This window comes from Triticum aestivum, chromosome 3B, assembly GCF_018294505.1.
Source record: "Triticum aestivum cultivar Chinese Spring chromosome 3B, IWGSC CS RefSeq v2.1, whole genome shotgun sequence".
NCBI lineage: Eukaryota > Viridiplantae > Streptophyta > Magnoliopsida > Poales > Poaceae > Triticum > Triticum aestivum.
In genome coordinates, this window is record NC_057801.1 from 830918537 (window position 1) to 830933002 (window position 14466).

Genomic DNA, 14466 nt, shown 5'->3' on the forward strand with positions numbered 1-14466 from the left:
ACAAGGTATTGGATACCGACGATCGAATCTCGGGCAAGTAACATACCGATAGACAAAGGGAATTGAATACGGGATCGATTGAGTCCTTGACATCGTGGTTCATCCGATGAGATCATCGTGGAACATGTGGGAGCCAACATGGGTATCCAGATCCCGCTGTTGGTTATTGACCGGAGAACGTCTCGGTCATGTCTACATGTCTCCCGAACCCGTAGGGTCTACACACTTAAGGTTCGATGACGCTAGGGTTATAAAGGAAGCTTGTATGTGGTAACCGAATGTTGTTAGGAGTCCCGGATGAGATCCCGGACGTCACGAGGAGTTCCGGAATGGTCCGGAGGTAAAGATTTATATATAGGAAGTCCTGTTTCGGCCATCGGGACAAGTTTCGGGGTCATCGGTATTGTACCGGGACCACCGGAAGGGTCCCGGGGGCCCACCGGGTGGGGCCACCTGCCCCGGGGGGCCACATGGGCTGTAGGGGGTGCGCCTTGGCCTACATGGGCCAAGGGCACCAGCCCCTAGAGGCCCATGCGCCAAGATAAAGGAAAAAGGGGAGAGTCCTAAAGGGGGAAGGCACCTCCGAGGTGCCTTGGGGAGGATGGACTCCTCCCCCCCTCCTTAGCCGCACCCTTTTCTTGGAGTGGGGGGCAAGGCTGCGCCTCCCCCTTCTCCTCTGCCCCTATATATAGTGGAAGGGAGGGAGGGCATCCACACCTGAGCCCTTGGCGCCTCCCTCCCTCCCGTGACACCTCCTCCTCTCCCGTAGGAGCTTGGCGAAGCCCTGCAGGATTGCCACGCTCCTCCATCACCACCACGCCGTTGTGCTGCTGTTGGATGGAGTCTTCCTCAACCTCTCCCTCTCCCCTTGCTGGATCAAGGCGTGGGAGACGTCACCGGGCTGTACGTGTGTTGAACGCGGAGGTGCCGTCCGTTCGGCACTTGATCATCGGTGATCTGAATCACGACGAGTACGACTCCATCAACCCCGTTCACTTGAACGCTTCCGCTTAGCGATCTACAAGGGTATGTAGATGCACTCTCTTTCTACTCGTTGCTGGTCTCTCCATAGATAGATCTTGGTGATTACGTAGGAATTTTTTTGAATTTCTGCTACGTTCCCCAACAGTGGCATCATGAGCTAGGTCTATTGCGTAGATTCTTTGCACGAGTAGAACACAAAGTAGTTGTGGGCGTTGATGTTGTTCAATATGCTTACCGTTACTAGTCCAATCTTGTTTCGACGGCATCGTGGGATGAAGCGGCCCGGACCGACCTTACACGTACTCTTACGTGAGACAGGTTCCACCGATTGACATGCACTTGGTGCATAAGGTGGCTAGCGGGTGCCAGTCTCTCCCACTTTAGTCGGAACGGATTCGATGAAAAGGGTCCTTATGAAGGGTAAATAGCAATTGGCATATCACGTTGTGGTTTTGCGTAGGTAAGAAACGTTCTTGCTAGAAACCCATAGCAGCCACGTAAAACATGCAAACAACAATTAGAGGACGTCTAACTTGTTTTTGCAGGGTATGCTTTGTGATGTGATATGGCCAGAAGAATGTGATGAATGATATGTGATGTATGAGATTGATCATGTTCTTGTAATAGGATTCACGACTTGCATGTCGATGAGTATGACAACCGGCAGGAGCCATAGGAGTTGTCTTTATTTATTGTATGACCTGCGTGTCATTGAAGAACGCCATGTAAACTACTTTACTTTATTGCTAAACGCGTTAGTCATAGAAGTAGAAGTAGTCGTTGGCGTGACAACTTCATGAAGACACGATGATGGAGATCATGGTGTCATGCCGGTGACAAGATGATCATGGAGCCCCGAAGATGAAGATCAAAGGAGCTATATGATATTGGCCATATCATGTCACTACTCTATTTGATTGCATGTGATGTTTATCATGTTTATGCATCTTGTTTGCTTAGAACGAGGGTAGTAAATAAGATGATCCCTTACAAAATTTCAAGAAGTGTTCTCCCCTAACTGTGCACCGTTGCTACAGTTCGTCGCTTCTAAGCACCACGTGATGATCGGGTGTGATGGATTCTTACGTTCACATACAACGGGTGTAAGACAGATTTACACAGCAATACACTTAGGGTTAACTTGACGAGCCTAGCATGTACAGACATGGCCTCGGAACACGGAGACCGAAAGGTCGAGCATGAGTCGTATAGTAGATACGATCAACATGAAGATGTTCACCGATGATAACTAGTCCGTCTCACGTGATGATCGGACACGGGCTAGTTGACTCGGATCATGTAATCACTTAGATGACTAGAGGGATGTCTATCTGAGTGGGAGTTCATAAGATGAACTTAATTATCCTGAACATAGTCAAAAGACCTTTTTGCAAATTATGTCATAGTTCACGCTATAGTTCTACTGTTTTAGTTATGTTCCTAGAGAAAATATAGTTGAAAGTTGATAGTAGCGATTATGCGATCAGTAGAAAGCTTATGTCCTTAATGCACCGCTTAGTGTGCTGAACCCCAAACGTCGTTTGTGGATGTTTCGAACATCGAACATACACGTTTTGATAACTACGTGATAGTTCAGTTAAATGGTTTAAGTAGAGGCACCAAAGACGTTTTCGAAACGTCGCGGAACATATGAGATGTTTCGAGGGCTGAAATTAGGATTTCAGGCTCGTGCCCACGTCAAGAGGTATAAGACCTCCGACGATTTTGTTAGCCTGCAAACTAAGGAGAGAAGCTCAATTGTTGAGCTTGTGCTCAGATTGTCTGAGTGCAACAATCACTTGAATCGAGTGGGAGTTGATCTTCCAGATGAAATAGTGATAGTTTCTCCGAAGTCATTACCACCAAGCTGCTAGAGCTCTGTGATGAACTATAACATATCAGGGATAGATATGATGATGCTTGAAATATTCGCGTTGTTTGACACCGCGAAAGTAGAAATCAAGAAGGAGCATCAATTGTTGATGGTTGATGAAACCACTAGTTTCAAGAAGGGCAAGGGAAAGAAGGGATACTTCATGAAACGGCAAATCAGCTGCTGCACCAATGAAGAAACCCGAGGCTGAACCCAAACCCGAGACTAAGTGCTTCTGTAATAAGGGGAACAACCACTGGAGCAGGATTACCCTAGATACTTGGTAGATGAGAAGGCTGGCAAGGTCGATAGAAGTATATTGGATATACATTATGTTAATGTGTACTTTACTAGTACTCCTAGTAGCACCAGGGTATTAGATACCGGTTCGGTTGCTAAGTATTAGTAACTCGAAATAAAAGCTACGGAATAAACGGAGACTAGCTAAAGGTGAGCTGACGATATATGTTGGAAGTGTTTCCAAGGTTGATATGATCAAGCATCGCACGCTCCCTCTACCACCGAGATTGGTGTTTGCGTTGAGCATAGACATGATTGGATTATGTCTATCGCAATACGGTTATTCATTTAAGGAGAATAATGGTTACTCTGTTTATTTGAATAATACCTTCAATGGTCTTACACCTAAAATGAATGGTTTATTGAATCTCGATCGTAGTGATACACATTTTCATGCCAAAAGATATAAGATAGTAATGATAGTACCACTTACTTGTGGCACTGCTATGTAAGTCATATTGGTATAAAACGCATGAAGAAGCTCCATGTTGATGGATCTTTGGACTCACTCGTTTTTGAAAAGTTTGAGACATGCGAACCATGTCTATTGGTGTATATGCATGAAGAAACTCCATGCAAATGGACCGTTCGGACTCACTTGATTTTGAATCACTTGAGATATGCAAATCATACCACATAGGCAAGATGACTGAAAAGCCTCGGTTTCAATAAGATGGAACAAGATAGCAACTTGTTGGAAGTAACACATTTTGATGTGTGCAGTCCAATGAGTGCTGAGGCATGCAGTGAATATCGTTATGTTCTTACTTCGCAGATGATTCGAGTAGATGTTGAGAATATTTACTTGATGAAACACAAGTCTGAATTATTGAATGGTTCAAATAATTTCAGAGTGAAGTAGAAGATCATTGTGACAAGAGGATAAAATGTCTGTGATACGATCATAGAGATGAATATCTGAATTACGAGTTTGGCACAGAATTAAGACATTGTGGAAATAGTTGCACAACTAATACAGCCTGGAACACCATAGTGTGATGATGTGTCCGAACATCATAACTGCACCCTATTGGATATGATGCATACCATGATGTCTCTTATCGAATTACCACTATCGTTCATGGGTTAGGCATTAGAGACAACCACATTCACTTTAAATAGGGCACCACATAATTCCGTTGAGATGACACCGTATGAATTATGGTTTAGAGAAACCTAAGTTGTCATTTCTTGAAAGTTTGGGGCTGTGACGCTTATGTGGAAAAGTTTCAGGATTGATAAGCTCGAACCCAAAGCGGATAAAATGCATCTTCATAGGACACCCAAAACAGTTGGGTATACCTCCTGTCTCAGATCCGAAAGCAATAAGGGATTGTTTCGAGAATCAGGTCCTTTCTCGAGGAAAAGTTTCTCTCGAAAGAGTTGAGTGGGAGGATGGTGGAAACTTGATGAGGTTATTGAACCGTCTCTTCAACTAGTGTGTGGCAGGGCACAGGAAGTTGTTCCTGTGGCACCTACACCAATTGAAGTGGAAGCTTATGATAGTAATCATGAAGCTTCGGATCAAGTCACTACCGAACCTCGTAGGACGACAAGGACACGTACTACTTCGGAGTGGTAAGGTGATCCTGTCTTAAAGGTCATGTTGCTAGACAACAATGAACCTACGAACTATGGAGAAGCGATGGTGGGCCCGAATTCCGACAAATGGTTAGAAGCCATGAAATCCGAGATGGTATCCATATATCAGAACAAAGCATGGACTTTGATGGACTTGCCCGATGATCGGCAATCCATTGAGATAAATGGATCTTTTAAGAAGAAGACGGACGTGGATGGTGATATCACCGTCTATGAAGCTCGACTTGTGGCGAAGAGTTTTTCACAAGTTCAAGGAGTTGACTACGATGAGATTTTCTCATCCGTAGCGATGCTTAAGTCTGTCGGAATCATGTTAGCATTAGCTGCATTTATGAAATCTGGCAGATGGATGTCAAAACGAGTTTCCTTACCAGTTTTCGTAAGGAAAGGTTGTATGCAATACAATCAGAAAAGTTTTGTCGATCCTAAGGATGCTAAAAGGTATGCTAGCTCCAGCGATCCTTTTAAGGACTGGAGTAAGCATCTCGGAGTTGGAATGTACGCTTTGATGAGATGATCAAAGATTTTGGATTTATACAAAGTTTATAAGAAACTTGTATTTCCAAAGAAGTGAGTGGGAGCACTATAGAATTTCTGATGAGTATATGTTGATCAGAAATGATGTAGAATTTCTAGAAAGCATATAGGGTTATTTTGAAAGTGTTTTTCAATGGAAAGCCTGGATTAAGCTACTTGAACATTGAGCATCAAGATCTATAAGGATAGATCAAAACGCTTAATGGTACTTTCAAATGAGCACATACCTTGACATGATCTTGAAGGTGTTCAAGATGGACCAGTCAAAGAAGGAGTTCTTGCCTGAGTTGTAAGGTACGAAGTTAAGACTTAAAGCTCGACCACGGCAGAATAGAGAGAAAGGACGAAGGTCGTCCACTATGCTTAAGACGTAGGCTCTTCAGTATGCTATGCTGTGTACCGCACCTGAAGTGTGCCTTGCCATGAGTTAGTCAAGGGGTACAAGAGTGATCCAAGAATGGATCACAGGACAGCGGTCAAAGTTATCCTTAGTAACTAGTGGACTAAGGAATTTTCTCGATTATGGAGGTGGTAAAAGAGTTCGTTGTAAAGGGTTATGTCGATGCAAGCTTGACACCTATCCGGATAGCTCTGAGTAGAGAGACCGGATACATATAATGGAGCAATAATTTAGAATAGCTCCAAGTAGAACAGTTATTTGGAATAGCTCCAAATAGAGCGTGGTAGCTACATCTAGGAGATGACATAGAGATTTGTAAAGCACACACGGATCTGAAAGGTTCAGACCCGTTGACTAAAACCTCTCTCACAAGCAACATGATCAAACATAAAACTCATTGAGTGTTAATCACATAGTGATGTGAACTAGACTACTGACTCTAGTAAACTCTTGGGTATTAGTCACATGGCGATGTGACCTGTGAGTGTTAATCACATGGCGATGTGAACTAGATTATTGACTCTAGTGCAAGTGGGAGACTGTTGGAAATATGCCCTAGAGGCAATAATAAAAGTATTATTATTATATTTCCTTGTTCATGATAATTGTCTTTTATTCATGCTATAACTGTATTATCCGGAAATCGTAATACACGTGTGAATACATAGACCACAATATGTCCCTAGTGAGCCTCTAGTTGACTAGCTCGTTGTGATCAACAGATAGTCATGTTTTCCTGGCTATGGACATTGGATGTCGTTGATAACGGGATCACATCATTAGGAGAATGATGTGATGGACAAGACCCAATCCTAAGCTTAGCACAAAGATCGTGTAGTTCGTTTGCTAGAGCTTTGCCAATGTCAAGTATCTCTTCCTTTGACCATGAGATCGTGTAACTCCTGGATACCGTAGGAGTGCCTTGGGTGTATCAAACGTCACAACGTAACTGGGTGACTATAAAGGTGCACTACAGGTATCTCCGAAAGTATCTATTGTTTTATGCGGATCGAGACTGGGATTTTTCACTCCGTGTAAACGGAGAGGTATCTCTGGGCCCACTCGGTAGGACATCATCATATGCGCAATGTGACCAAGGAGTTGATCACGGGATGATGTGTTACGGAACGAGTAAAGTGACTTGCCGGTAACGAGATTGAACAAGGTATTGGATACCGACGATCGAATCTCGGGCAAGTAACATACCGATAGACAAAGGGAATTGAATACGGGATCGATTGAGTCCTTGACATCGTGGTTCATCCGATGAGATCATCGTGGAACATGTGGGAGCCAACATGGGTATCCAGATCCCGCTGTTGGTTATTGACCGGAGAACGTCTCGGTCATGTCTACATGTCTCCCGAACCCGTAGGGTCTACACACTTAAGGTTCGATGACGCTAGGGTTATAAAGGAAGCTTGTATGTGGTAACCGAATGTTGTTAGGAGTCCCGGATGAGATCCCGGACGTCACGAGGAGTTCCGGAATGGTCCGGAGGTAAAGATTTATATATAGGAAGTCCTGTTTCGGCCATCGGGACAAGTTTCGGGGTCATCGGTATTGTACCGGGACCACCGGAAGGGTCCCGGGGGCCCACCGGGTGGGGCCACCTGCCCCGGGGGGCCACATGGGCTGTAGGGGGTGCGCCTTGGCCTACATGGGCCAAGGGCACCAGCCCCTAGAGGCCCATGCGCCAAGATAAAGGAAAAAGGGGAGAGTCCTAAAGGGGGAAGGCACCTCCGAGGTGCCTTGGGGAGGATGGACTCCTCCCCCCCTCCTTAGCCGCACCCTTTTCTTGGAGTGGGGGGCAAGGCTGCGCCTCCCCCTTCTCCTCTGCCCCTATATATAGTGGAAGGGAGGGAGGGCATCCACACCTGAGCCCTTGGCGCCTCCCTCCCTCCCGTGACACCTCCTCCTCTCCCGTAGGAGCTTGGCGAAGCCCTGCAGGATTGCCACGCTCCTCCATCACCACCACGCCGTTGTGCTGCTGTTGGATGAAGTCTTCCTCAACCTCTCCCTCTCCCCTTGCTGGATCAAGGCGTGGGAGACGTCACCGGGCTGTACGTGTGTTGAACGCGGAGGTGCCGTCCGTTCGGCACTTGATCATCGGTGATCTGAATCACGACGAGTACGACTCCATCAACCCCGTTCACTTGAACGCTTCCGCTTAGCGATCTACAAGGGTATGTAGATGCACTCTCTTTCTACTCGTTGCTGGTCTCTCCATAGATAGATCTTGGTGATTACGTAGGAAATTTTTTGAATTTCTGCTACGTTCCCCAACATAAACACAGAAAGGATACTCACCCAGAGGCAACAGGAACATCCATCTTGATCCTGGGCAGAGTCTTCCGAGCTTTTTGAGGAGCAACCTTGGGCTGCTTGGTGACTTTTTCTGTTGGCTCCGGAGTCGACGTCCGAGTGCGCTTCTGCGTTTGGGTGCTTGGGGCCACGTTCTTACCGCACCCGCCAGCTTGGTCATGGTGTTGCTTGGATCGACATTTCGAGCGAGGCGGCGAGTCGACCGCTTCTTCGTTGTCTGACTCGTCGCTTTCCTCTTCGTCTTCTTCGTCAGAAGATTCCCAATCACCGCTCTCCTCTGCGCTACCCCCTCCCTCCTGGCCTTGCTCCAGAACTTGTTTACCATTGGGCATCGAGTACATCTCAGTAAAAAGCTACAAGACAAGAAGTCGAGTAAAAGTCAGTCGGGTTCAAGGGCAGTCGGAATATGTACCCAAAAACAGTCGGCGATAGAAGACACACCTTGTCTGGCTGATTGTCGTTACTGAAGGGGACGACTCTCCTGGCTCCTCTGGGGTTGTCCTTGTTACCTGTAATGCTCTTCAACCACATGGCCACCGTCTTAGCTGGTACTTCCTCTGGATGAACCCGAGCGATATCGTCGGCCCCATAGTACATCCACATAGGATGGTTACAAGTCTGGAAAGGCTGGATGCATCGACTGAGGAATACCTCCAGCAGATCCATGCCAGTGACGCCCTGATTGATCAGTTGGACCATCGTCTCAACTAGCATGTTCGTCTCCACGCTCTCAGCAGCAGTCACTTTTAGCGAGGAAGGAGTCTGAACACGATCAAAGGTGAAGTGGGGAAGTCCGGTCGACTGGACTGGAGTTGCGAGGTCCTGGCAGTAGAACCAGGTCGACTGCCAGCCCCTGACCGATTCAGGAAGAGTCATGGAAGGGAAAGAGCTCCTAGGCCTCTTCTGGATACCCAACCCCCCACACATCTGAATGACATGTGTTTTCTCGTAACTCGCGTTTGCTTTCTTCACCGAATGAGAACGGATGGTGAAAATATGCTTAAAAAGACGCCAGTGCGATCGACACCCCGGAAAATTCTCGTACATGGACACGAATGCAGCAAGATATGTGATGGTATTGGGAGAAAAGTGGTGGAGTTGGGCGCCGAAGAAGTTCAAGAAACCCCGGAAAAAGGGGTGCGGAGGAAGCGAGAAGCCCCGATCGACATGGGTGGCGAGTAGAACACACTCACCCGGTCGCGGCTGCGGCTCCGTTTCCCCCTCCGGCAACCTCGCAGCACCCTTGCCGATCAGCCCAGACTCCACCAGCTCGTCCAGATCTTCCTGCCGGAGCGAAGACCGGATCCAATCGCCTTGGATCCAGCCCGGCGGCAGCGCCGAGCGCGACGACGACCCGCGATTCTGCTTCTTGCCTTTCGCCGCCCCCGTCGCCTTCTTTGCGCGTTCTAGCGCCGCCGTCTTGTCCTTCATCATGGTGGCGGAACGGCGGCATCGAGAGCGGAGGAGCCGAATGCAGTGGAGAAGCAGAGAAAAAAAGGGGGGAAATAGACGCGTGCAGTGCAGGCGCCTCGGCTCCGTCGCCTTATAAAGGCCCACTTCCGAGTGGCTGACGCATGGGCCCAGGCGATCCCGTCAAATCCCGCAACAGTCGTGCGTGGGGTACGTGGTGAAAAAAGTGGCGCAGAGATCGAGGCGCTCCTGACTATCCATCCCGCTTACCTCGGTACACTCCGTCCCGTGCGCTTCCCCGAAATTTCGAATCCCGTGAGATCCGGGATACACCGCAACCAATCGCGCCAAAGATTCTGCGCCCAGAAACAACACTCGACAGATGATGTTGCAAATTCACTCGGCAACTTTTTGAATCGATCAAGGCGACTAAAGCGAAGATGAAGTTCTAAACATGAGTCTTCTGTCCTGCGTAAATACTCGTGAAACGGAAGGGTCAGACCAAGATCAACTTCAATCTTCTTTCCACTCCGACCTTAATCCATTCGGGGGCTAATGATGAGGATATAGACCTAGGTAGGGTCACATGCCTGATCTATACGCCCTACCTAAGGTCACTACCCTAGAAGCAAAGAAGCTCAAGAGACAACAAAGGGTACACAGTAAAGGTGTTGAGTGCAGTCCACTCGACCAACGAACCACTCGGATACCCCTCCTTCCCGAAGTCACAAGACCAGTCAACCACTCGACCATACAAGAAACCACTCGACCTACTGAAGACCAGAAGTCACTCAGAACAGCAACGAGCGAGTATTCACTCCGTAGTCTTTAAGGTCATTAAAGACACTTAAGGCTGGCGTTCTCAATCTTTATGTACATTCAACCCTCTGTAACGGGAGATGGCTGGGGTCCTGGCGAACTCTATATAAGCCACCCCCCTCCCCTGGGACAAGGGTTTGCACCCCCTGTAACACACACACATACTCATAATCTAGTCGACCGCCTCCGGGCACCGAGACGTAGGGCTTTTACCTCCTCCGAGAGGGGCCTGAACTCGTAAACGCTTGCGTACAACCTTGCCGTAGCTACGACCTTGCCTCTCCTTACGTACTCCCTATTTTTACTGTCAAACATAGTACCACGACAGGTGGCTTTCGACTGGTGTTGTATAGTTGTAAGTGTGGTTGGCCGTCCCCGTCCCATACAAGAGTCTAGCAGAGTCTTTGATCTTGTAAGACATGGCCTAGTGGATGTTGGCCCAGAGCGGAGTGGAAGCCATATGACGATGAGCAAGGAGAAGTGACGATAGGTAAGATACGACATGCACCAGGAGAGGATAGGAGACGAAATGTGCCATTTTTTTCCATTGCACATTGTCCCACACACACATTTTATTAAACCATCTTCTTCATTGTCTTTTTTTTTTGCGAAGATCTTCTTCATTGTCTGTGATGCTCTCCCTTGGCAACCGTCTTATCTTACCGATTCGTCAGATATTCGTGCGTCCTTGGTTATAGTTTGTGTTTCAAACTCACGTCGACACTTTTATCCGACATTACCCTTGCCAGGTTGACATTTGTTGATCTTATCGTCTCACTTCTACAAGATCGATTACTTCACCAAAAGGGTATATTGCTTGGTTTACCAACAAAATGAAAATACAGGTTCAAATTTCTATGAGAGAATGGGATATCTTTCTGTGGAACAACCTTAATGGTTAGTGGACGACATGGCTCGATCTCAGCCCTCGGTAGCGAAATCGAACGGTCAATAGGATCCAAAGACAAACGGGTGCGATGACATATACACAACAGAAAGTAAATCCGAATTAACCATTCAAAGAGCACACGTATATATCCAAAGGAGAAATCAGACATGATTAACAGACGCACGCACACATCTAGCTGATTTGCTGGGTCCTAGCTAGGCTGAGGTACATACAAAGTCAGCTTAGTCGATGGACACCCAAGTGAACGAAATTAACTAACCACGGGACTAATCGAATTAACCAAAGCGTACGTCAATCAAGCAATCAATTAACTATTTAGGCTGCTTCTTCTTCTGGTCTTGCTGCCTTTGTCGGAGCGCCCGCTCGATGAGCAGGTTCAGGAAGTTCATCACCTGCACCGCGTACTTGAGCGCCGTCAGAGGATCCACCTCCTGCAACACGTGCAACCGGACCAAATAAGTTACATCGACGTCGATCAGTCAGAGGAAACTCCAGGTTTAAATTCAGTCAGAGGGTGGATATCTTCACTAGAATTTGGCTGAAAATCGAACTATCCAGCATATGAAATTTTTGACAAAAGTTTTGAAGTACAGTATGCATGCCTGAACTTGACAAAAGTTTTGAAGTCTGACAAATGTTTTGATCGAAGTGCCAGATATTTTGACAAATAATGAAACTTCTGCAATGTTCAACATCTTTTGGTGGTTTTGATTGGAAATGAGATGCTTGTTTTACAGTAGAGATTACACTTGAATTTAAATGGAATACAAGTTTGAAGAAATTTGAATCCCGATGGACTCACATTTGAATGCAAGATATCTGTGTACAGTATACCAAGTAAAATGACTGAATTTTCCCACATTTTTTTGGTGAGATTCCATTGGGAAATAAGAATATTGCTTGGGCGTTCAAATGTAAATCGTTCTAAAAGGTCGTAAAGTAAAATGATCAAAATTAGATCCTCAAACGAAGAGATGATCAAAATTAAGCTCGTACTCCTCTGCATTAGTACTAATTACCTCCGTCATGTTGGGCGCGAAGACCATGGCGATGTTGCGGGTGCCCATCCGGTTCCGCGCCTCCTCGCTCGCCACGTCCGCCATGAGCTGCACCGCCCAGTCGAGCAGCGCCGCCTTGGCCGCCGGCAGCTTGCCGATCAGCCTAGCCGCCGCGTCCTCCGTGGCGCAGCGCGCCACCTCCTCCTCCGGCAGCGCGTCGAGGAGGCCCCCCGGCAGCTCCCTGAACCAGGCCTTGATGAGCCCCGCGAGGCAGTGCACGTCGGCGTCGTCCGGCACGGAGGCGGCGAGGTCGAGCTGGTCCCTGACGCGCTGCTCCTGCGCGCCGTCGGCGGCCACGCGGAAGATGCCCTCCGTCCTGAGCCCGCCCTGCTCGTACAGGCGGCGCTGCAGGAGGAGCAGGATGGTGGGCACGCTGTTCCCCCGCGCGTCGTGCGCGCACTGCATCGACTCCGTCGACACGCCGAACGCCGTCTTGCTGCACGCACGCACGCACGCCGGACACGGAGACGATCATCGATCGATGATTGAGTGCCGAGGAGGAAGATGGACTGGGACAGACGGCGAGAGGAGGGAGGAGGACGCGTGCGTGGCGTACCTGGCGCTGGGGGCCTTGGCGAGGGCGGGCTCGGGCTGGAGCTCGGCGGGGACGCCGCGGAAGCCGTGGAAGCGGTCGAAGGTGACGTGTGCGACGTGGCGCACGTCCGTGGGCCAGCCGATCTTCATCCGCTGCGGCTGGCTGCTGCCGGCGCCGGCGGCCCGGTCCACCTCCTCCTCCTCGCCACCGCCGCCGCTGCTGCCGCCGCCGACGTCCATCCTGATGGTCCGACTCCGATCCGTCCGGTCCCCTACGTACCTACTTAGCAGGAAGGAGCACGCACGCGCGCGCGCCCCTCGAGGTGGCGGCGATGAGGAGAGGAGAGGACGCGGTATTGGCTGGTGGTTTCTCGTACGTAGCGTACACGATGAGACGGAGGGGAGGTGGGAGACCCGATGGAGACTGCTAGAAGAAGAAGATGAGGAGGAGGTGGTTGGGTGCGAGGGGTACGTAGCAGTGGTTGTGGGACGACGTGGGTTGCACCACTACGCCAACTTGCGCCGTATCTTCGCTTCTAATGAAGGGGTAGTGGCTGTCAGAGCGGGAAAATGAAAAGAACGAAACAACTTGGCCATGAAAAGCCAGTCATATTCCATGACCGTATATAGCTGGCATTTGATTTTCATCAACATATATGGTTCTCGACAAGGGGTACGTGTGTGTGCCATCTTCACATATGTGGTACTATGTATGCCGTACGTCTTCCACTTTTTCAACATATTTCAAGACTTGATTTTTACCAACAATTAGCTTAAAAATGTTTTTTAAACATGTAATTTATGAATTTGATGTGGCACGAAAATGATAAGTTACATGGTCAAAACAATATATAAAGAATAACGCAAGTTTATCTCGTGGGTTTGCAACCCAAACTTGATTAGAATGGGGCAAACCCCAAAAATATATCTTTTGTCTGCAACAAGGGGATGTAGTGATCCAGGGTAGAACTAATTTACTAAAGCATGTTGCTTCCCTTTCCAAAAATAAAATAAAATTCCAAACACCAACCACTATAGTTAGATTTATTAGATTTGTTGCTAAAATATCGGTATTAAGCCTGAAACTGCCAACGGATGGCCAGTGAGCTAAAAAAACAAAAGAGTGGGTTACATTTTTCTTCGGGAATATGTTTGATCATGCACATGGTTTCAATACATACTCAATGATGATGTTTGTCAAGATAAATGAGAACTCAGAAAGGAGTATAAAATCAAACTAGACAGATATTCTGAGGAGTAGCAAATTATATATGTTATTGATGATATGCGAAAGGACGTGGTTGAATGTCCTCATGGATTTCCTATTGAATTTTATCAAGTATCTAGCCATTGCAATTTTCCGTTTTATCAAGTAGAGAGAGAGAGAGAGAGAGAGAGAGAGAATTCATATAAGTAGCACAAGTTAATCCAAAAGGTTAACTATTTGGTTCCTTTTATGTCTACTCTAATCTAGAGAAATTTGATTTAACTACATGCAGTTTCAAGGGCGACCCCATAAATAAAAGCTAACACCTCTTCACTACGAAAAAATATGGATTAACTACCGCGCAAATATATTTCCCATGGTAAGCATCGTCAAAATTGTATAATAAAAATATTGAAACTTTTGCTATGTGTAAATGTGTAATAGAAAATATTGATTAAGATTTTTGTGACAAGATGACACTAGTAGAAAAAGGCTCATTTGTCCCGG

General features: G+C 47.4%; 1 protein-coding gene across 1 annotated transcript; it reads right to left on the bottom strand.

Moving 5' to 3' along the window:
- Window positions 1-11235: 11235 nt before the first annotated feature.
- On the bottom strand, window positions 11236-13245 carry LOC123066927 (rho GTPase-activating protein 2). Its single transcript, XM_044489907.1, has 3 exons — window positions 12775-13245; window positions 12180-12654; window positions 11236-11591 (listed from the first exon to the last, which is right to left on the bottom strand). The coding sequence occupies exons 1-3, from the start codon at window positions 12990-12992 to the stop codon at window positions 11472-11474; spliced, it is 813 nt and encodes a 270-aa protein (XP_044345842.1). The 5' UTR covers window positions 12993-13245; the 3' UTR covers window positions 11236-11471.
- Between the last annotated feature and the right edge of the window lie 1221 nt (window positions 13246-14466).